The sequence below is a fragment of the Equus przewalskii genome, chromosome 20, assembly GCF_037783145.1.
Source record: "Equus przewalskii isolate Varuska chromosome 20, EquPr2, whole genome shotgun sequence".
Lineage (NCBI taxonomy): Eukaryota > Metazoa > Chordata > Mammalia > Perissodactyla > Equidae > Equus > Equus przewalskii.
In genome coordinates, this window is record NC_091850.1 from 49,147,083 (window position 1) to 49,170,097 (window position 23,015).

At 38.9% G+C, this 23,015-nt stretch overlaps 1 protein-coding gene across 3 annotated transcripts in view; it reads right to left on the bottom strand.

Moving 5' to 3' along the window:
- MARCHF6 (membrane associated ring-CH-type finger 6) overlaps positions 1-23,015 on the bottom strand; it is an 84,431-nt gene that overhangs the window by 59,919 nt on the left and 1,497 nt on the right. For 2 of the 3 annotated variants that reach the window (XM_070587208.1, XM_070587209.1), the window contains exons 2-4: positions 3,559-3,655; positions 2,682-2,755; positions 208-351 (exon numbers count right to left, since the gene is read on the bottom strand). In XM_070587208.1, coding sequence (XP_070443309.1) covers positions 208-351; positions 2,682-2,755; positions 3,559-3,655 — 315 coding nt within the window. Of the gene's footprint in view, positions 1-207; positions 352-2,681; positions 2,756-3,558; positions 3,656-5,319; positions 5,473-23,015 lie in introns of those variants that run through there. The other variant, XM_070587207.1, reaches the window with a different exon arrangement.

Genomic DNA, 23,015 nt, shown 5'->3' on the forward strand with positions numbered 1-23,015 from the left:
TTCCCACATTCATTCAAGAAACTGACCTGTTAAAAAATAGTCCTTAACTCAAGTGAATGTTTTCTAAGTGAGGTTTTCGTAATATCTGACATTACAATATCAAATAATTAAATATCATTTGAACAAAAACACAATGCAATATTACTTTATAATAATAAATAGCTATGCAATGTTTTTAACTCCAACCACAGAGGAATGAATACTCACATGCTGTAAGAGGAACAACTCCCAACCACGCGAAGGCCACAAGTGTATAATGAAACCAATATCGTATTGCAGTGCCAATACTCGTGACCAGTCCAGCAAATATGTCCTGGATTGGAAGCCGTGAAGGCATATCTGGGGAATAAACTATAAAAGGAAAAAAGTACACACAATTTCATGAAGATTTAAAAACAGCTTAATTCATAAATATAAAATAGGCATGAGGAACTATCTTAACTTTCAACATTTGTATTGCACTTAATATTTTTTCTTAATATAAAAAAAACCGAATCAAATAGTTACAACAACACCACATTTACCCAGAAGTCACTTACGAAAGCAAATCACATGTGAAGTGTAGAAGCCAACAAAAAAGTCCTCTGAGCAGGAGCAAAGATTCAAGGGAAGTTCACATCCCTCACTCACAGCCATGAACTTCATGCAAAGCTAATTTATACATATTTTAGCACTCACACAATCTAACTACCTGGTTTCCCAAATTATAAAAGATTAGATAAACCAACAGAGGAAAAAAGTGAAACTGATGGCATGTAATCAAGAAGCGACCCCTCCTCCCAAACACAAGTCTTAGACACAGCAGTTAAAAACCACAGCAATCTGTAGCAGAGCCATCTTATGTGGGAGCACACAGCCTGCTGGCATTTGCTAGCCACCCCCCACCTCAATTTGAGCACAATAATCAACATTCCAAATGGTAAATTCAAGTCTTCCCATCTCTCTGCAAGATGTTCTAGAAAGATTTCCCTATTTTAAATGGTTCCAATGAAAACCACTGCTCTACCACAGGCATCTCAGAAAGAACATGTAGGAAGAACAAACGCACGCCTCCTATTCCAGTGAGGCCAAAACAAGGAATTATGACGTATAAAGTTTTAAAATCAATAATCTGAAATTTATGAGAGCACTATTATAAATGCTATAATTATAAATGTAGCCATTACAGCTACAAACATTAAGAAATACACAAGAAGTAGCAACTTTTTACAACACACCCACAAGATCACTTACTTTAAAAGGATATTCAATACACAAGAATAAGTCATTAACCAAAAATAGTTTTTGAGAAAGATAAAACAGTATATGACTGTCAGATGAAAAGTAAAACGTACAAACACAAGCCTTTAATGGCCTCAAAGTAAAAAAGGTCACAGGAGTATTTCCTATCAATCAAACTTCATGAAGATACTCAGTCTTATAGTTTGCTATTATGCCCTACAGAAAATTAAAGACCACAAATTAACAGAACTGACGTTTTTTGGTGGTGATGAATATAAAGCTTCAAAAGTGAAATTGTAATGACTTTAATCTTTTATACTCATCATATATAAAAGTAAAACTAATACTATTTACAGCCTTTATACTGAGCAGCTCAAGGTACTTTAAAAAAAAATAAAAACTTTGAGGGAGGAGGGCAATTTACTAGGATTCCAGAATGAAAATTATGCTTCAAATTCTTGATAAATTGCCAGTATAGTCCTCCTCTTATTTAAGATGAACATTACGTATCAATCAGTAGGTGCAGGAATTATAATATATAATTGAAATTTTAAAGACCTGCAAAATATTTAACATAGGCATACAAAATATTGAGCTTAAAAAGTCTCAGGATCAGCCCCGTGGCCTAGTGGTTAAGTTCAGCGCACTCCACTTCAGCAGCCCAGATTCGGTTCCCAGGTGGGGACCCACACCACTCATTAGTGGCCATGCTGTGGCAGCGACCCACATACAAAACAGAGGAAGATTAGCAAAGATGTTATTAGCTCAGGGCAAATCTTCCCCAAGCAAAAAGAGGAAGACTGGCAACAGAAGTTAGCTCAGGGTAAATCTTCCTCAGCAAAAAAAGAAAAAAAAGAAGAAAAAGGTAAACTAAAACTTTGCCTTTATTATTTTCATTCCAATTTACACAATTTTAACTCAAAAGATACCCCAAATTTGAACAATGATGGGATATTTGATAAAATCAAGGCACCATTAATTTTTCTGAGTGAATAATGGTATTACAGTTATGCTTTTTAAAAAGAACCCTTACTCTTAGAGATACATACTAAAATATGTACAGATGAAATTATAAATGATAGGATTTGCTTTAAAAAGGATGGAGAGGTGGGGAGTAACAGTACAGGTGATGCCATACAAAGGACATGAGTTAAAAATGGGTCAAATTGAGTGACGGGTATATATGGGCTCATTATTCCTTTGTATACATTTGAACTTTTCCACAAAATTAAAGAACAAAGAAAAAAGAACTATCTCACAAGTTAAATCACTCTCCATCTCATATGTGTGTGTTAAAAGCTGACGTAGTTTTTAAAAATATTTTCCAAAATGTTATAGCAGTACTGTCTATTACTATCAAAAACAAATTAAGTTCAAAATAGTTGCTTTAAAGCTGCTGAAATCCCTTTATGCGGTCAGTTATAATTCAAAAATGCAGTGACAACTTCTAAAGAACTTACTTGGTGTGAATGCAAATCTGTGCTTGCATAATTCACAGTATTCTTTTCGACTGTGTTTCAGCCACTGAACTAAGCTGCAATTACAAATACATTCATAAGTACAGTGTTTATAACAAAGAAACTTTAAGGTTTCACCGAAAACTAATCTTCTGTTTCATTAAAACTTTATAATCAAAGAGTTTTTACAACTTTGACAATTTCAAATTTATAATACTCAACTTTTCATAACTGATGCCTTCTGAGAGTACAAAACTATAACAGATAAAAACAGTATTTTTTCTACTATTAAAAAGGTTCAATTAATCTAAATTGTAATCTCCCCAAAACTAAATGCATATCAAAGACTCTCCAAGCTTCAACATGAACTCTAATACTTGTCTGATAATACTGTTACCCTGGTGGTGAGGTCTGAATCCTAGTTCTGTAAATAACTGGCTAGCTGTGTTACCTAGGACAAGTTACTTAACCTTTCTCTGCTTCAGTTTCCTCAACTGCAAAATTCTACTACTACTACCTCAGGCCACAGTTTTGTTGTAAGAAATGAGTTAAGTTGTGTAAAAGCACTGGGCACTACCTACCACAAAGCATTTCATAAACGTAAGCTATTATCACGCCAACCAAAACTAGAAAACGTTAACACTTTCAAAGAACAAAAGAAGCTCTCCATGGTAGAAATAAACAAACAGCCGCATGTATCTGGAAGACTAGATACCAAAATGACACGGCATGGTAATAAGCAGCATGGGTAATTTTCAAATTTTTTTAACAAAATTTTTAAAAAATTAATTATAGAGGAAGCTCATTGAAACAATCCCCCTTATTATATAGATGACAAAACTGTAGCTTAGACATAAAATTTTCTAAAAGGGTGACTCACCATTCTTGATGGATAAACTTAATACTGCCAGTACACACACAAGGGTGATAGAGAGGTTTCTCAGGGGTTCCTTCGGACCGACACACTCTACATATGTCTGTTAAAGAAAAAGAAAAATTAAATTATCTTTGGTTATAACTTTAAAAAAAAACCACCAAAAACTAAAATACTGCATGTTAAAGCAAGAATCTATTACTAGATAAAACAATCAACGTCACGGAAAACTGAAAAGTCTGATTAGGATAATATTCAAGAATATATCTGAAACTAAGAAATTTCCTAATATATAAAAAGGTCAACCATACCTTTGTATGAGAGCTCTGTAAACAAATCAAAATCGAAAATAACAATGGAAACTAGACTTTTGGTGGTGAACATGATATAGTCTATACAGAAGTTGAAATATAATGATGTACACCTGAAATTTATATGCTGTTATAAACCAATGTTACCTCAATAAACACACAGACACAATAAAAGAAAAAAATAAAAAGTTAAAAATAAAGTTTTTATTTAAAACTGCATTCCACCATAACCAACAAATGCTAACAGAAATATGCAAAATCAGGTCACCATTAGCGTCCTGACAGTTTTAAACTCCAGTCCTAACAGTTTAAAAGTCCTAAGTTAAGTCGGGTCCTAACAGATTACACTCCACAGAAACAGATCTAAGGACTTAAACATAGTAACAGCAGTGGGCGAGCATGAAAGACATCCCTTTTAGCTTCACCTTACTCCATGAGAGGGAAAGAGACAGACACCCATCCACACACAATTTGGGTCGAGGGCACCCCAAGATCAGGGAGGCACCAGGCCAGAGAGAGGCGAGCCAGTGGCCGCCTTAAACAGAAGCTACCAGAGCCCACGACTACCAAGTCAGTGGCTAGATGGCAGCAGCTCACCGTTCACCCTTCCCCCAACCCACCGCACCAAGTGGTCCTCGGGGCACATCTGTCCACCTCCTCCCCTGGGGTGGCCCGTGACTACGGAGAAGGAATGACAACCGATCCACCCTGCTCGCTCACTCCATAATGCTCCTCCCGCAGGACCACCTACCCAAACCTGGTTGTAACTTTTATTTCGACTGTCTTCTTTGCGACCTGCCAGGGCCAAGTGCCGATACCAACTGGGCAATCTGAGGAGCGATGGGCAGTGTGTAGAAGGGGCAGGGACTTACTGCAGGCTTTTAATCTACTCTCTTACAGGTAATTCCTCATTAATGGGGAATAATTGCAAGTCAAGCCCATCACTAATGGGTTTAACGGGTCCCGGGCAAACGATGAACTGGGGTACGTACACATTGAGAGGTGCTGCGCGTGGTCCGCGATATTTAAGAGCATCACAGACTTGCGAATGCTCAATCTCGGGTGGCGGAACGCCACCTGTCGAAGTTGAGGGATACTGAGCACTCAGAGTGCCCTAAGTGGTTAGCAAGCTAGACCCCTTGGTTATCAGTAAGCCAGACAAATCACTCCACCAATGCAGAAAGGCCATGTACCACCACCCAAGAAAGAGCTATCAATTATCAGCCCTGTCCACGCCGGAGCCAGGTGAGTGCCCAAGTTGAGTCAAATTAGGCGCAGACTCCACTGCTGTGCCTTTCAATTTCAGCTTTGGAACTAGACCCTTCAGCTACCATCAGCCGAAGGACTTTGGTTTCCCGGAAGCTGTCCACGGGTCACTGGAACAACGCTGGCGGTCAGCATCGTTTATAGTCAGAACTACCGGGGATCTGAACCTCTTCAAACCCCCCACCTTCACCTTCATCCTTGATTAATGAAAACATCCTTGGCAACAGCTCTGTGTCTGCTCCGTCTTGACCGGTCTAAGACTCTGAGCTCTAGCGGTGCAATACCAACGCCCCAGCCCACTCCGCCCAATCAGCCTCCGCTATCAAAGTTCCGACACAAACAAAATAGAACCGTGCCCTCATTCCACGATTGCCAGGGACAGTATCCATACAGCTGGCGCCTGCTTTGAACACTCTAATTTTCTCCCAGTACACACTTCAGACTAAAGAAACTCAGCTAAGAGCCAAGAGGACGTCCAGAGGCAGGGGGCGGGGGCAGGGGCTCCCCCGTGGTCGACACGCCAGGGCGCTGAGAATCCTGCGGCGCCGAAGATCCGCACAAGCATTTTAACTGCACTGAATTCAATACTCTGCATTGAAGCCGGGATTACTGCAGCTGCCGGCACCAGACTTGCCCTGCAATGGATCCTCCTCAAAGGATTTAAAGCGGACTTATTCCAATTACAGGACCTCGAAAGAGTCCAGTGTTGTTTTTCATCACTGCTCTCCTGGGTCGCGAGCAGGTAATTTGCGCGACTGCTGCCTTCCTTGGTTGGGGTAGTTGATTATGAGGCTCCCTCCGTGGAACCGAACACACCCAGATTCCCCATCACCTGGATTCCAAGTCACTGTGGTCACTACTATAGGCACTACAACTTCCACCTAAAGTAGCTGATAGGGCCATGAGACGCGCGATAGATCTAGGTTCTAAAATCACCAGAGCTGCTGGCACCCACAGGGATGGATTAGTTCTAGAAATACCAGTTAGCCAGGCTGGAGGGAAAAAGTACTCAAAGCCATTGCAGGGGGCTGTGGAAGCAGGAAGTAGGCTGCAGCAGTGACAGCGTGGCAAGAACACAGTGCAGAGGCAAGCTGCGAGGGCAGAGGACACTGCCGGATCACAGGAACAAGGGTTGCCACATGGCCCTCCAGATATACGCTGACTGGTCAGCCACTGCATATGCAGCGATGAACTGGGGTGGAGCAGTGATTGCCTTTGTTGGGCTGCTACCCGCAGGGCATGCAGGGAGACACCGAGGGGTGCCAACGGTTGCTAGGTAGGCTTGTCCTGCAATTTGACCAGCCCCCACGCAGGGCAGCACGAGGTAGCTGCAGTAAGGGCCGCATAACATCCAGCTCGCGGGTGCACTCACTCCAGGAGGCACACCTCCCAACATTCCCGGGAAGCCAGGGCCAGGAATTGAAGACACAGGACCTGCACTTAGAGAGACGGAGAAACACATATGAATAAAGCAGGACCCATTTTCAGAAGACCCCCGTCCTTCTGAATGACAAACCAACAAACAAAAATAAGCAGGGCAGGGGCCGGCCCTGTGGCCAAGAGGTTAAGTTCACGCACCTGGGCTTCAACTGCCCAGGGTTTTGCTGGTTCGAATCCTGGGCACAGACATGGCACTGCTCATCAGGCCATGCCGACATGGCATCCCACATGCCACAACTAGAAGGACTCACAACTAAAAATATACAGCTATGTACTGGGGGGTTTGGGGGAGAAAAAGTAAAAATAAAATCTTTAAAACAAAAAAAATAAGCAAAGCAAATAACAAATCTAAATCAGGCCTCAGGGTTCTGCTTAACACAGAGTCTAGAGTAGAGAACCGGGACTCACCCAGCCTCTGCAAGGTCAAAACTATTTTTATCGTAACACTAAGACAGTGTACTCTCATTGTCTTGCCAGTGTACAGTGAAGTTTTCCAGATGCCACATGAGGAAACTGATTGAATGCAGCCACAGATGAAAAAATCCAGCTGCCTCCCATTAAACTAGACATTTAAGAGATTTGCCAATATGAAACAAATCCACTCTTCTCATCAATATTTTAGATTTGGAGTATATAGTTATTTTCACGAAAAAAATTATATTAGCACGGAATGGGTGTGCTGTTAAGTAAATTAATAAATATTTCCAAATTTTGTGGGTTTTTCATATGGCAAATAAAAGCTCTTCTGAGTCTTTATGTTTTTAAGAGTGTAAAGGGATCTTGAGACCAAAAAGGTTTGAGAATTACTGCTCTATAGTAGTAGTTCCAATCTTTTTTCTTGCTCATGGAACCTTTGAAAAAATTCGGATAATAACTAAGCTTCTCTCAAAATACACACATACACAAAATTTTCATTATTTTATCACAAGCTTCACAAGCCTCCAACGATTCTATAAAAGAAAAGGGAAGGAAACATGAGACTTCTGAATCAACTTGTTTTAGAACTATGGAAATCTTTTACATAATTATAAAAAAAGCTACATCAAAATGGAAAACAAGCAACTCCTAAATCAAAAACAAATCAAACATATGTATATCAAGTTTACCACAGAAAAGATTTTAGAGACTTTAAAAAGGTAATATGATCATACATCCCTAGTAGGCTATATCCTAAAACAGAAAGAACTGCAAAGAAATCCTAAACAGAATCCAGTAAACGTCGTGTTAATAGCAATAATATTCAGTCATTTTAAAACTTGCAGGATAAAGTCAGTAAGTAGAATGATAGTGCTATTGTGGTTATGTGTCTTTTTAAAGAAATTATCTCTTAGAATACGTATTAATGGATGCAAAGATATATCTGTGATTTGTTTTAAAATAATCCAGCAGAAGTGTGGAGGAGGGAGAGGGAAAGGGTTGAAAGAATTACTGGCCATATGCTTGCATCTGTTGAGTCTAGATGCTGGTTATACGGAGGTTTATTATATTATACTATTTTGTGAGTGTTTGGAATGCTAAAGACTAAAACTTTAAAAAAAAATAAGCAAAGGTTAAACATGCAATTTGCAAATATCACAGCTGAACTTTTATTTTACTTACACTTCCAAGTTCAATTTTATCAATGAAGTTCTTTAGCCAGAGGGCTCAGCATGTGATTTATTTAATATACACACACGAATTTGAAAACTCATGCTAGCAATTTGTTTTCCTGCTTTTTCTCCCAAAATCCCCTCAGTACATGGTTGTATATGTTAGTTGTAGGCCCCTCTAGTTGTGGTATGTGGGACGCCGCCTCAATATGGCCTGCTGAGCAGCGCCATGTCCGCCCCCAGGATCCAAACCAGCAAAACCCCGGGCTGCCGAAGCGGAGCGTGCGAACTTAACCACTCAGCCACGGGGCCAGCCCCAGCAATTTTCTTATTTCACTGGTCATCTTTTTAAAAACGTGATTAAAACTTTCACTGGCTCTATCTTCATCAGAGGAAGAAAGCAGAAGAGGATTTAAATACTGTCTCAACACACTCCGAAAACACTAGTTCTGTGCAACTGACAACCCAATTCTAACTTAAAATCATTTAACCTAAATGACTAATATGGAGCTTGGTCCAAAAAACACTATCACAAACCTCTTTTGCAGTACTGATTTTTTCCCCCAAATGATGAAGATGTGACTACGTGAGTTTTGTTGACAGCACCTCATGCATAAATACTCCCCTAAATGGAAGAGCAAAGATTGTTGGTATAAATCAACTAGACCGGTGATAAACCCTAGCTATAAAACACTTGTAAGACAAACATTCAGCTGTTTAGCAGGCCCCAAATCCTGCGCAGAACGCGTCATGGGCATGTCCACACCTTATTAGGAAACTGGAGGCCAGGAAAAGCTGCTGAAGAGAAAGGCTGAACCTGCTCTTGCTCTATATCCTCAACCAGATTTCCTTAGCTGGTCTGTGTGTGAACTAGAAGGAATGGAAGCTTCTTCCCTGCCAATCCATGTTCCAGCAGAAAAATCTGAAACAAGGCCACAACCAGAAAGACCCACAACTAAGAATATACAACTACGTACTGGGGGCATTTGGGGAGAAAAAGCACGGGGGAAAAAAGGCATAGGTATCGAGAGCTAAACACTGACTCTGGAAGGATACATAAGGAACTATTACTAGTTGCTACCTTTGGTGGATTAGGGTTGCGGGAAAGAAGTTCTTTCCTTGTTTTATATGTGCATGATGTCTATAGTATATATTTGTGTAGTATGTTGCTAGTATCTTAAAATCAATAGTTTCCTTTACACTTATGTTCAAAGACATGTACAGAATGTTCATAGCAGCACTATCCATAATACCACCTCCAAAATGGAGACTACTCAAATTGCCTCTCAACAGTAGAATGGATAAATAAATTTTAGTATATTCATACAATTGAATACTATATGGCAATAAGAATAAACCAACTAAAACTGCAAATCACAGTTTGGATTGATCATATGAAACGATGTTGAGTTAAGAAACCAGACAGAGAGACTACCTACTATACAATTCCACATGTAAGAAGTTCAAAAACCAGAAAAACTAACATGTATCGTTAGAAGTCAGGAGAGTGGTTACCTCTAGGGGAAAAAGGCAGTAAAGACTACAAGAGGACCGATGAGGACTTAAGGTTTCAGACCAAGATGAAATAGACACACTTCTCCCTACTGCTCCCACCAAGGACAGTTAAAAACCTAGGATATCACATACAAAACAAACACAAGACTCTAAAAGATCAAGAGAAGGTAGAACAGCAAGGGAGCTAGGGACCCAAGGAACTCACGTTCTCTGAATTCTCTCAGTTTGCTTTTTGCTTCACGTATCCTGGGACTGAAGGCAGAGGTAGAGAAGCTGGCAACCTAGAAACACCAGTGAGAAGACAGAAAAAAATTCCCCCCAAAAGCCTGCCTTCTCTAGCCCAAGGACCAGGAAAGGGGTAACCTAGCAAGATTGACAACTTTTAAACAATAACTGCCTCTGTACCCCAGCCAAAGACGGCAGGAAAAAACTGCAGCCCCAACACCACCTCTGTCAGCCAGGGCCGGTGGGGAAGAGTCAGATTATCTCACTCTACCTCAGTTACTGAAGCCCCACTAAACTATCAAGCAAGCTAAGAGAAAATGAGGGTTAAACCTACTCTCCAACTGCAAAAGAGCACTCCTTTTGACTTTATCACACTTCCTCCCCAACCACCTTGGTTGTGTGATCAAGTTTTCTAGAACGTTTTGTTTTTTTCACAATTTAATGTCAATATTCTACATAATACCCATACTATCTACTCCTCCAACTTTATTATATTCTCCCATTTGTACAGTAGACCACTCCTCTAGTAAAACACATTACATTATGGAAATATAAGGTTAAAAATAATGAGGTAGTACAGCAGCTAATTAAAAAGGAGTTTCATTACTAGTGAAGCTGGACATCTTCACATTTTACCAAGTTCTCTTTCTTTGTCAATTATCTGTTTAAGTCCTTTGGCCAGCTTAGTAATTGGGGTCTTAACAATAAGAAAATAGTCCAGAAAAAAAAATCAGCAAAAGATTTGAAGCGATACTTCATCAAAGAAGGTATACAAATGAAAAAATGCTGAAGTCATTAGGGAAAGGCAAATTAAAATCTCAGTAAGATGGTGATGGTTGCACAACAATGTGACTGTATTTAATGCCACTGAACTGCACACTTAAAAATGATTAGAATGGTAAATTTTATGTATATTTTAACCACAACATAAAAAATTTTTAAATCACAGTAAGATACCACTACCTATTAAAATGACAAAAAAAAAAACATACTCTTACCATACAATCCAACAATCCTATTCCTAGGTATTTAACCTAGTAAAATGAAAACTTATGTTTGCACAAAAACCTATGGGAATATGTAAAATGGTTTCATTCATAATTCCCCCAAACTGGAAACAACCAACCCAAGCATTCCCCGACTGGGGAATGAATCAACTGCAGTACATCCCTACAACAGAATACTACGCAACAAAAAAGAACAAACTACTGATATACTCGACAATGTGAATAAATCTCAAATGCATTACGTTAAGTGAAACAAGCCAGATTCAAAAACCTACAGACTGTATGGTTCCATTCACGACACTGTGGAAAAGGCAAAACTATAGAGATGGAAAGACATCAGTGGTGGCCAGGGTCTGGGGGTGAGGTTGCTCATGAAAGGGCAGATCACCACTATGACCTCCATAACTACTGCAGGCATCTGCAGTACCTGCAATGAGCTGCACTGCTGTTTTTAGAGCCAGAAGTAGAGAACGGCTTCACCCTTTCCCTCCAAATTCTGATCCCACAAGTGCTTCTCGAAATGCAGCTCAAGCCTAGTCAGCAAGGAGGCCAAAAAATGTAGTTTTCAGGTTTCCAGGAGCAACAGTACGGGTGAATGTTAATTTTGTAATGATCAGTAACCTAGAGAGATAAGACAATAACTAAACTTTGTGATACACGGAGAATAACTAAATCTATGTTTGCAAGGCCGAATTACCAATCAATCCACTGCTCCAAGAGCAGTAGGCAACTGTAAGTTCAGCAATACAGGGAGTGGTTCAACAGTTTTAGCAGGAGTGTGCCAAGTATCAGTGTATTTCCTCTCAGCTCCAAATTCATCCTTCAGTACCTGCACAGTGGTAAGAGACTAAGCTCTTTTAAGCATTTTTTACAACAGATTTGTCAGTAGAGGGTGCTGGAGGGACAATTCAGGAGGAAGGAAGCATTTTCTTGCTCCTGCTGCACTGTCAGTAGGTTTGTTATAGTGAACACCTTCCCACAGCCCTATTGATAAGAACCTGACACACTCCAGGCCTAGTACCTACCGTGGTACCCCAACCCCCTCTGCATGCCTACCCATCAACCTTGGCTCTCCTGCACCCTGGAGGGTTGTTTCCTGCTTGCCCAGACACTGTGGACTAGCTCTGGCTTGGACAACTCCAGACTCCTCCAATGAAGAGGGAACCACAGCTGAGAGGAGGGCCCCAGCCCTTCCAAGTCTGTCCCTACTTGGATACTCTCCCTCTCACCCAGGGTACTCTTCACACTATTTTTTACATCTACATAGTCACCCTCTTATCATAGCTTAATAATTCTTTCAACTTCCTCTGGTTAGATTATTGAGATTTCTGTTTCCTGACTAGACACAGACTGCAAAGAAAAATAGAAGACAAAGAAGAATCGAGTGGAAATTTTAGAATTGGAGAATACAAGGAGAGCGGGCTCACTCCCAACTTAAGCTCAAAAGCAATGGTGCCTCAAGAAAAAGCACTGGTACAATTCTTTGGAGTTGTCAGCTAACTAGCTGCTTTTTTTCTCCCATGAAACACTATTTTTACTATGGAAAAAAAATTGACAGTTATTCAGACAGATCTGGGTACTTGACAGACATTTTGTCACAAAAGAATGAAGTGAGCCTAGGAGCCAAGGAAAATAACTGATAATATTTGCTGCCAATCATAAAAAGCAAACTTTCAAGCAAAAATTAGGATTTTACAAAACTTGTATCCACTACAATGAGCATTGCAGCTTCCCCAATACCTAAGGACTTTTCAAGATGGGATAAGTGGGGATGTTAATGAACGTGAAGTTTTTATATTATACATGAAATGGGTCAACATTTGGAAGATCTGCATAATTCAATGATCCAATATCTACCAATTATCTATATTTGATGTTATAAAACCCAACATGAGTAAGAGACAAACCAATGGATTTTTTAAAAATAGTTTTACTGAAGAATAAGTGACATACAATAAAATGTACTTATTTAAAGGGTATCACTTGATAAGCTCGACACTAGTAAAACTGACACCACAATCACGATAATAAACATATCTATCACCGTCAAAATTAACTCTCATCCCTCTGTAATCCTTCCATCCCACCCTTCTCTCCCCCCTATTCCTAGGCAACCACTGATCTGCATTCTATTACTATGGATTAACTTGCATTTTCTAAAGTTTTATATAAGTGGAACATACTCTCTTTTGTCTGGCTTCTTTCACTCAGCATAACAATTTTAAGATTCATCTACACTGTAGTGTGTATCAATAAGTTAATTTCTTTTCAGTGCAGACTAGTATTCCATTATACAGATGTATCACAATTTGTTTACTCATTCATCTGTTGATGGACATTTGGGTTGGTTCAAGTCTGCAGATTTCACAAATAAAACTATGTACATTCGTACACAAGTCTTTGTATACACTCATTTCTCTTACTAAATAACCACAGAGACTATGGCCAGATCAGAGTAGGTGCAATTTAACCTTTTAAGAAACTGCTACACTGATTTCCAAAGTGGCTGTACCACTTTACATTCCCATCAGCAGTATATGAAAGTTCCTGTCACTCCACATTCTCATCAACATTTGTGATGGTCAGTCTTTCTAACTGCAGCCATTCTAATAGGTATGTAGTAATATCTCATAGTTTTAATTTGTTAACAGCTTTATTGAAATATAATTTACATATTATAAAGTTCAACTTAAAGTGTACAATTCAATGGTTTTGAATATATTTACAAAGTCATGCAACCATCACCATAATCTAATTTTTTAACATCATCCCAAAAAGAAATCCTGTAACTATTTACAGTCACTCCCCATTCTGTTAGCCCTCCCCACTAATCTACTTTCTTTTCATATATATTTGCTTATTTTGGACATTTCATACAAATTGGATCATATAAAATGTGGTAATCTTTCTTGACTGATTTCTTCCATTAGCATAACATTTATTAGGTTCACCCAAGTTATAGCATATATGAGTACTTCTTTTCCTATTTATTGCCAAATAATACTCCATTTTACTGATATACACATTTTGTTTATCCATTCATCAGTTGGTGGACAACGAGTTGTTTCTACTGCTTGTGAACATACATTTTGAATTCTCTTGGATATATACGTAGAAATGGAATTGCTGAGTCGTATGATAAGTTTAACTTTTGGAGATTAATTAGCAGCACTATTTTACATTCTCACCAGCAATGAACGAAGGTTCCAACTTCTCCACATCCTCGGCAAAACTGACTATCTGTCCCTTTTGATTATAGCCATCCTAGTGGGTGTGAATTCCATCATGGTTTTGACTTGTATATACCTAATGAAAATGATGCCTATCATCTTCCCATGTGCTTATTAGCCATGTGCATATATTTGTCAGTGAACTGTCTGTTCAAATCTTTGGGCCATTTCTTAAATTAGGTTATTCATTTTCTTATTATTGAGTTTTGAGAATCCATTATCAGATATGTTTTGCCAACATTTTCCGCAGCCTGTCTTCATTCTCTTAACAGTGTCTTTCAAGTTATCATGCTTTTAATACTGTACTTAAGAAATCTTGGCCTAAGCCAAGATCACAAAGATTTTCTCCTGTATTTTGTTCCATAAGTTTCACAGTTTTAGGTTTTTCATTTAGGTCTAACATCTCTTTGAGTTAATTCTGTTTGGTATATGGTGCAAGGTATGGCTCAAGTTCATTTTTTGCCTATGGATATTCAATTATTCCAGCACCATCTAGTGAAAAACTATACCTTTTCCATTGAATTGCTTTTGTGCCTTAGTCAAAAATCAATTATCCATATATGTATGGGTCTATTTCTGGACTCACTATCTTAAACCATCAGACCAATGGATTTTTTTTTTTTTAAAGATTTTTTTTATTTTTTTCCTTTTTCTCCCCAAAGCCCCCCAGTACATAGTTGTATATTCTTCGTTGTGGGTTCTTCTAGTTGTGGCATGTGGGACGCCGCCTCAGCGTGGTTTGATGAGCAGTGCCATGTCCGCGCCCAGGATTCGAACCAACGAAACACTGGGCCGCCTGCAGCGGAGCGCGCGAACTCAACCACTCAGCCACGGGGCCAGCCCCAGACCAATGGATTTTAACTTAAGTTGATTTACTCTTAAAAAGCTGACTGAGGGCCAGCCGGGTGGCACAGCAGTTAAGTTCACACACTCTGCTTTGGCGGCCCGGGGTTTGCAGGTTTGGATCACGGGTGCAGACCTATGCACTGCTTGTCAAGCTATGCTGTGGCAGGCGTCCCACATACAAACTAGAGGAAAATGGGCGTGGGTGTTAGCTCAGGGTCACTCTTACTCAGCAAAAAGAGGAGGACTGGCAGCAGATGTTAGTTCAGGGCTAATGTGCCTCAAAAAGAAAAAAGTTGACTGATATGTTTTCAGATACAACACTGCGTAAGAAACTTCCTTCCACTTGGGGCTGGCCCCGTGGCCAAGTGGTTAAGTTCGCGCACTCCGATGCAGGCGGCCCAGTGTTTCGTCGGTTCAAATCCCGGGCGCGGACATGGCACCACTCATCAAGCCACGCTGAGGCAGCATCCCACATGCCCCAACTAGAAGGACCCACAGCTAAGAATATACAACTATGTACCAGGGGGGACTTTGGGGAGAAAAAGGGGGGAAAAAAAAGAAACTTCCACTGTTGACTTTTGGCATATTAACAAAGAACATCCAAAATTACCTGAAAACATCCCGCCCTTTCCAAACTATCTGTGTTGAGGCCAAAACTTCTTCATACACTTTAACCAAAACACATGGCAACAGAGTAAGTGTGGAGGCAGAAATGAGAATCCAACTGTCTTCTAATAATCCGGATATAAAAGAGATTTGCAAAAAATGTAAACAATGCTATTGGTCTCACTAAACTGTTTTTGTCTTGGAAAATACATTTATCATAAAGCTATTTTTGTTAACGTGTGTTAAGTTTAAAGTTCTGTTTTCAATTCTAATACAGTGTGTGTGTGTGTTTTTATCCCCTACATAAACAAAAGTCCTTTGGGTCCTCAATTCTTAAGAACATAAAGGAATCAATCCTAAGACTATTGGTCTTCAAACTGTTCTATTCAATAAAAGTGCCTCTAAGGAATTTTACAATGTTTGATAATGGGGGAAATGAAATTTATGTAGGAAACACTGTTGGGACAGGGCTTCAGTACATAGCAGGTATTCAATATGTGGCAAATGGAGGAAAAAAAAAAAGACAAGGACTCTCCAACTCTTCTATCTCAAAAGTGCTATAACTGAACTACACACTAAAAAGGGTAAATTTTATTGTGTGTAATTATACCTTATTACTCTGTCAGTAAAAAATACATAGTCAAGTGGGAGTAAGGAAGAGAGACAGCACAGTTAAAAGGACATTATAACAAAGTTAAGTTATAAGAAGTAAATGTACAGAAAACGCTCCAAAGTCTTCCAAGCCTTCCAGAACTCATGTCTGTTATGGACTGAACTGTATCATTTCCCCTGCTCCAACAAAATTCGTATGTTCAAGTCCTAACCCCTAGTACCTGAGAATGACTATATTTGGAGACAGGGTCTTTAAAGAGGTAATTAAGTTAAAAAAGAGGTCATTAGGGTGGGCCCTAATCCAATATGACTGGTGCCTTTATAAAAAGGAAATTAGGACACAGACACGCACAGAGGGAAAACCATGTGAAGACACAGGGAGAAGACGAAAATCTGCAGGCCAAAAAGAGAGGCCTCAGAAGAAACCAACCCTGCCAACACCTTGATCTCACACGTCTAGTCTAGCCTCCAGAACAGTGAGAGAATAACTGCTGTTTAAGCCATCCAGTCTGTGGTACTTCATTACGGCAGCCCTTGCAAACTAATACAATGTCCACAACTGAACTTATCTCTTCCCATTCACAGCTGATCAAACTATACTAGAAATCAATTGTTTTAAATCCTCCTCCCTACATCACTTCATCAATCACTATATTCTATTAATTCTACCCTGATCTGTTTCTTCTTTCTCATTCTTTCCATTCCTTCTGCCATAATTTAAACTCCTATAATACCCTGCCCAGCCTACTATAATAGCATTCTAAAATATAGACTGAATTAATGACAGTTTTCCCTTGGGGTCTTACTTCCTATTTCCTTTTTAAGAACTCTTTCTATTCTACCTGTATTATAGCAAAAATAAACAATCTTCATGTCCTTACAGGAGACAAGTAAAACCCACTAAAATAAGCCTGGTCTGGAAGAGGATACATGGGTAGCCCAGTATTAAATCACTCATAGCATTCCAACCTGGAAGGTATTCTAGTTCAACCATGCAGCAGACACCTTTTGGGATGTCTGCCCAGATCAAGAATGGACACAGTCAGCCATGATTTTTATCCGTTTTTAAAAAATATAACTGACATATAACATTATATTAGTTTCAAGTATACAACATAAAGATTCAAATATGCACATATTGTGAAACAATCACCATCATAAATCTAGTTAAACCTATAACCACACAATTATAAATATTTTTTCTTGTGATAAGAACCTTTAAGATCTACTCTCTTAGCAACTTTGGAATATATAATATAGTATTATTAACTACAGTCATCACGCTGTACTTTACATCCCCAGGACTTATTTCATAACTGGAAGTTTGTACCTTTTGACACAATTTGTATTCTTATGTTATCTTCCCCACCAACACCCACCTACCTGGATCATGAGTAAGCACCTGACCCAAGATGGGCGAACCATACTCTAGCTCCCACAAATTTGAGTTTAACAGTTCATCAGGAAAGAGGTATGTTCAGGGAAGGAGGCAGTGACACAGTGGCAAGACAACTCATGTCTCAACTCTCTGCTCAAAACCCTCCCACGGCCCCCTATCTCATGGAAGTCCCACATACCCACTCCCCCTCTTCACTCCCCACTGACTCCACGATCTCTCTGACCTCATATTTTACTTACCCTTCCCTCAACTCATTTACTCCACTGCAGCTACAATGGTCTGCTGGTTATTCCTTGAACATTCCTGGCATACTCCCATCTTAGAGATTCCATATTGGCTATTCCCTCTGCCTAGAATACTCTGCCCACAGAGCAATCTACATGTCTAATGCCCCTTCTCCTTTGCTCCTTCTCAGTGAGGCTTTCCTTTACTACCACATTGAAAACTGCAACCCTTTCCTCACATCCTGGCACTCCTTATTCCCTCCTGATTGACTGTTCTCCTCGGCACTTACAACCTTCTAGTTACGCCAGATAATTTATTACATGCTTCTTTTCTGTCTTCCGTCCCTCCTCAACCAAGCCAAAAACAAGAATGCAAAGCTCTGAGAAAGAAGGGATTTTGTCTATCTTGCTCCCTGCCTAGCCCAAGCGCATAAAATAGTACCTGGCTCATAACAGGTGCTCAATAAACGTTTGTCAAATAAGTGCCTGTCTGCTTGCTCATGAGCATGCCAAAGCAGTGAAAGCTGATCTGTGGTGAGAAGTATGAAGCCAACATGTCTGGAAGCAGAGATAAAAGACCATGTGGTTCTAGAAAGACAGTAACTAGCTGCCTGGTTCTGACAACTTCCCAACCTTTTAACTCATTTTTTCCAAATCTAAGTCACCTCAAGTTTTTGCCATAGTAAATAAAGAACATGATCAACTGCAATACACTTCAGCTTCATACCTTCCCAATGAATGTTTCATAAAGCGTAAAGAACAATTGCTGCAGCATTCCATTAAAAAACTGCTGATAAGATTTTGCATTATATTCTGTTAGTGTAAGAAGTAATCTAGAAAAATGAAAAAAAAATGAGTTCTATGTATCACTGGGCTGAAATGAAAGCACTCTACTATAGCAAAACGTTTAATATCTTGATGGGAGTTTCTTTTTTTTTTTTTTTTAAAGATTTTATTTTTTCCTTTTTCTCCCCAAAGCCCCCCGGTACATAGTTGTGTATTCTTCGTTGTGGGTTCCTCTAGCTGTGGCATGTGGGACGCTGCCTCAGCGTGGTTTGATGAGCAGTGCCATGTCCGCGCCCAGGATTCGAACCAACGAAACACTGGGCCGCCTGCAGCGGAGCGCGCGAACGTAACCACTCGGCCACGGGGCCAGCCCCTTGATGGGAGTTTCATATATCAATACTTCCTTGCAATATCTATTCCAACAGTGAGCGCTTTTCCTTTTAAAAAAATGTATATCCTTGGGCAAAGGACAGATTTTTTTTTTCCTGAAACTGAAATATCTCGGTGCATTGCAGGGTCAGAAGCTGCATATCTAAGGTCTCCTGCAGCTCTGAGGTGTAAAGATTTGATGATGGATAGCAGTTTACATAACAAAACTGCACTCATACAAACTAAACACAAACAATAAGAATGATTCATCCATCCTATGTATTATGAGAATGGATTACAAACTTGTTGATTTTACAAAAATAAAATTTAAGAGGCATTTTCCTACAGTTCAGCGTCTCTATGACCTAACAACTCAAAATACAGTCCAGCGACATCACCTGGGAGCTTGTTAAAAATGCAAAATCTCGGGCCCCACCTACTCTTAAACTATTGGATCAAGATGTGGACTTTAACCAGATCCCTGCGTGACTTATGTTTACATTGATCTTTGAGGCCATGCTCCATAGACAACGGCTGCAAAGTGTGACGGCCAGGCCAGCAGCATCAGCATCATTGGGGAACTTGTAAGGAATGCAAATTTCCGGACCTAGGATATTAGTCTACCTGAGCTGCCATAACAAAGTACCACAGACTGGGTGGCTTGAGCAACAGAAATTTATTGCTCACGGTTCAAGAGACTGGGAAGTCCAAGATCAAGTTGCCAGCAAGGTCGTCCTGTGGTAGGTGTTAACAGTCTTCATCAAACATATCTGACTCCACCCTTCTGGGATAAGTGTGGCTGGTGAGCAGAATAGGTCTGTACCTGGGAGCCAAACCCCCAAACCCAGGTCACCAAAGAGGAGTGCGCAGAACTTTAACCACTTGGCCACAGGGCTGGGCCCTCAAGGCCAAGAGACATCTCTGAGAAAATAGCATTGAACAGGAGAGATAAAGTTCCTGCTCCCATGGATGCTTATGTCAACTGAAAAAAATAGGAATTGAACACATAAACACAAAACACTATATAATTCCACTGATAAACATTATAAAGGAGCATACAGAGTGTTATGAGACTTTGTAACAACAGTCTTCGCTATCTAATGAGAAGCTATGTTTACAGTGATGAATATCATGGAGGAATTGATATTTAGGCTTAGACCTGAAAAATTACTGAGAGTTGGCCATGTGACACGGATGATTTATTCCAAGCAGGAGAATCCGCATGCTTATGAATCAGCCCAGTGAATGAAGACTCTAGGATTTCTTTTCAATGTTCATATGGTTTGCTAGAGTTCAGCCAGGAGAATTTAAGAAACTTTTCTGAGTAACTTGCATATGATAGAAAGTTTTCAGTAAAGACTTGTCAATAGACTAGAATATTTGGCTCACACTGATTTGAAATCTAGTGACTCTCTTAACACACTTATATTAAGCTCACACAAGGTATTATGGACTGAGAATTAATCTCTCAGACTGATTTACTTGTAAAAACTTGTATAGGCTCATGAAATAGCAATGATAACAATTGTGAATTTTCAGATTCTGCCCTGATTGGCATAGTTCTGTGCTTATTTTTCTACCCCAAAATATCTCAAAATGTAATTCAGTAAGGCAAGGAGTGCATATTGTGGGGAGAGATGTACGGAGGATATGTAAAGAAAAGACTTTCCAATTAGACATATCTCGGTGACATCACACCTTCATTTTTCTGTATCATGGCAAGTTATTTAATTCCTGTGTGCTTCATTTCCCTTTTATTTAAAATACAACTGATAATATCTCTGGAAGCTCCTCTAATTAATACTGTTATAGCCTTTGACAAGTTAGTTGTTTTGGCTATTAGGACCCATTCTCTCAGTGATCACAGTGCTTTTGTGATCCTGATGCAATAAAGAGAATGTTGTAAAGACAGAATTTTATATTTTATTAGTTACAATATGTTTTGCATGTCTGGGAATCTGCTCAGTGCCAGTAATAGTACAACTAAAAAATATTTCACAATTCTATTATAAGCCAAAATTCTCTATTTCTCTTCCTAAATTTTTCCACCTCTAACACAAAAACATAATCGCCAGTATTCTATGATTGAGTGAGAGGCTACTGAAATGGGCAATGGATTTACCTGTATCCTTTCCCTTTGTTCTGGGAAGTATTCTCTTGCAGTATCCTTCTAAAAAATACCAAAACAAAACTTATATTTTTTCATATTTGTCATTTACTCTTAGAAAACTCAAGAATCAAGAGTGGTTTAGATATGTTCATTTATTTTATTCCCTGTGTCCATAATTAATAAGTGATTAAGCTAAGATCCCAAATTATTTAAAGTCTGTAGCTCAATCAATGGAAAGTGGAAATGAGTAGTTTTCATGACTGAATCTTCTCAATAAATAAAGAAATGCAAAAAAAATAAAAAATAAAAAATAAAATTTAATACATTGAACACTTTAGAGAGCTTTAAAATCTAGCAAACACTATGAAGGGCCAAAATCCATCTGGCCAACAACCAATTTTCTAACAGAATTCAGTATCATTTACTACAAATACAAAACATTCTGAACATTATAACATCATATATGGTACCACTAGAGGAAAGTAATGTGCTATTTTTAAAAGAGAGGGAAGAGTTACACTCTTTGCATGGTTGGTATTTTAGTAACATTCTTAGTCTGTTTGCTCAGTTAACATATTAACAAACAAAAGTAAACAACATGATCAGTGTTTTTAACAATGGGCAATAGGATTAAAAGATTTTTTTAAATTTAGTTCTCTTTCTGTTCAGCCATATTTTCCAAGCCTTCTACATAAAAACTGCTTCTTTTGTAATCGGATAAAAACCCAAATGTTATTTTTTTAATCTAAGAAATAATCTATAATAACTAATTTAGCAAATAGAACAACTGTTTCCAAGCTTTTTTCTTCACTGTATCATTTTTACCATAAAATCCTCTGTAATCCTCCCTTTCCTTCCAGTGTTTTTTCAAGTTAAATTTAAATTAATTTTGAAAATTTCAGAAGACTCCCAATTTGGAATTTTGCAAAAATAGCCATGAGAAATATTAAAACTCACTTTCATTTCATGACTAATAGTTTTACAAAACAAATGCAAAATAAGGTTCTGTCAAATTATGCAAATAATTCATCCAATAAAGGGAGTGACAAAAATAAGCTATTACAGCAGTGGACACTGGGCATACACTTAGAAACACCTAATTCAACCATGGAGTCTACAGACCTGAAAATCACTCTTGCCACTGACATGTGCTACCTGTATAACCTTGGGCAAGTTAATCAAACCATCCTCATCTGTGAAAAGGGGATATTGCCCACCTAAAAATGTTGAGAATTAAATGAGATGTTTATAAAGTGCCATACATCAAGTCCTCAGTAAATGTTAGTTATTCCTACAGGGAACACTGTTCAAGTCAGTAAATAAATACCATTTATATCTCACCTTGATTATAACTGTACAATGACACAAATATGTTTAAGCACTAGAAGTACACTAAAAATACTTTCAGGATTCCATATAAACTTCAAGATCCTACAATTCCTGAGTTACCACTATTGCACCATGAATGTACACAAGCACTTAAGTGCCCAGGCTGAAAGAATGGAATTTACTATAATTTGTCAGTACACATCAAGTCATAAATAAATAAATACATGCCTTACTAGATTGAGTCATTAAAATGTGAATCGGAAAGGATGTGAAATCTATGTAGATGGAAATTTACACACCGGACCACCTGTCAAAAAGAATGTAATCCCTACCCTTGTCAGTAGTTTCACTTTACTATTTTTTCCAAGGGAGTCTCCTGTGGCGATTAGCGTCACTCACTGTGTATAATAAACACGACTGGGGCATAATAAAAGGAAACTCTATTTGGTTTTTTTGGGGGGTTTTTTGGTTGTTTTTTTTTTTTAGGAAACTCTATTTGTAATCAGAATGTCTAGGTTCAAATCTGTCTCTTACTAGTGTATGAAACTTGGACAAGCTACTAAGATAACTAAGCCTGAATTTCCGCATCTATAAAAGAT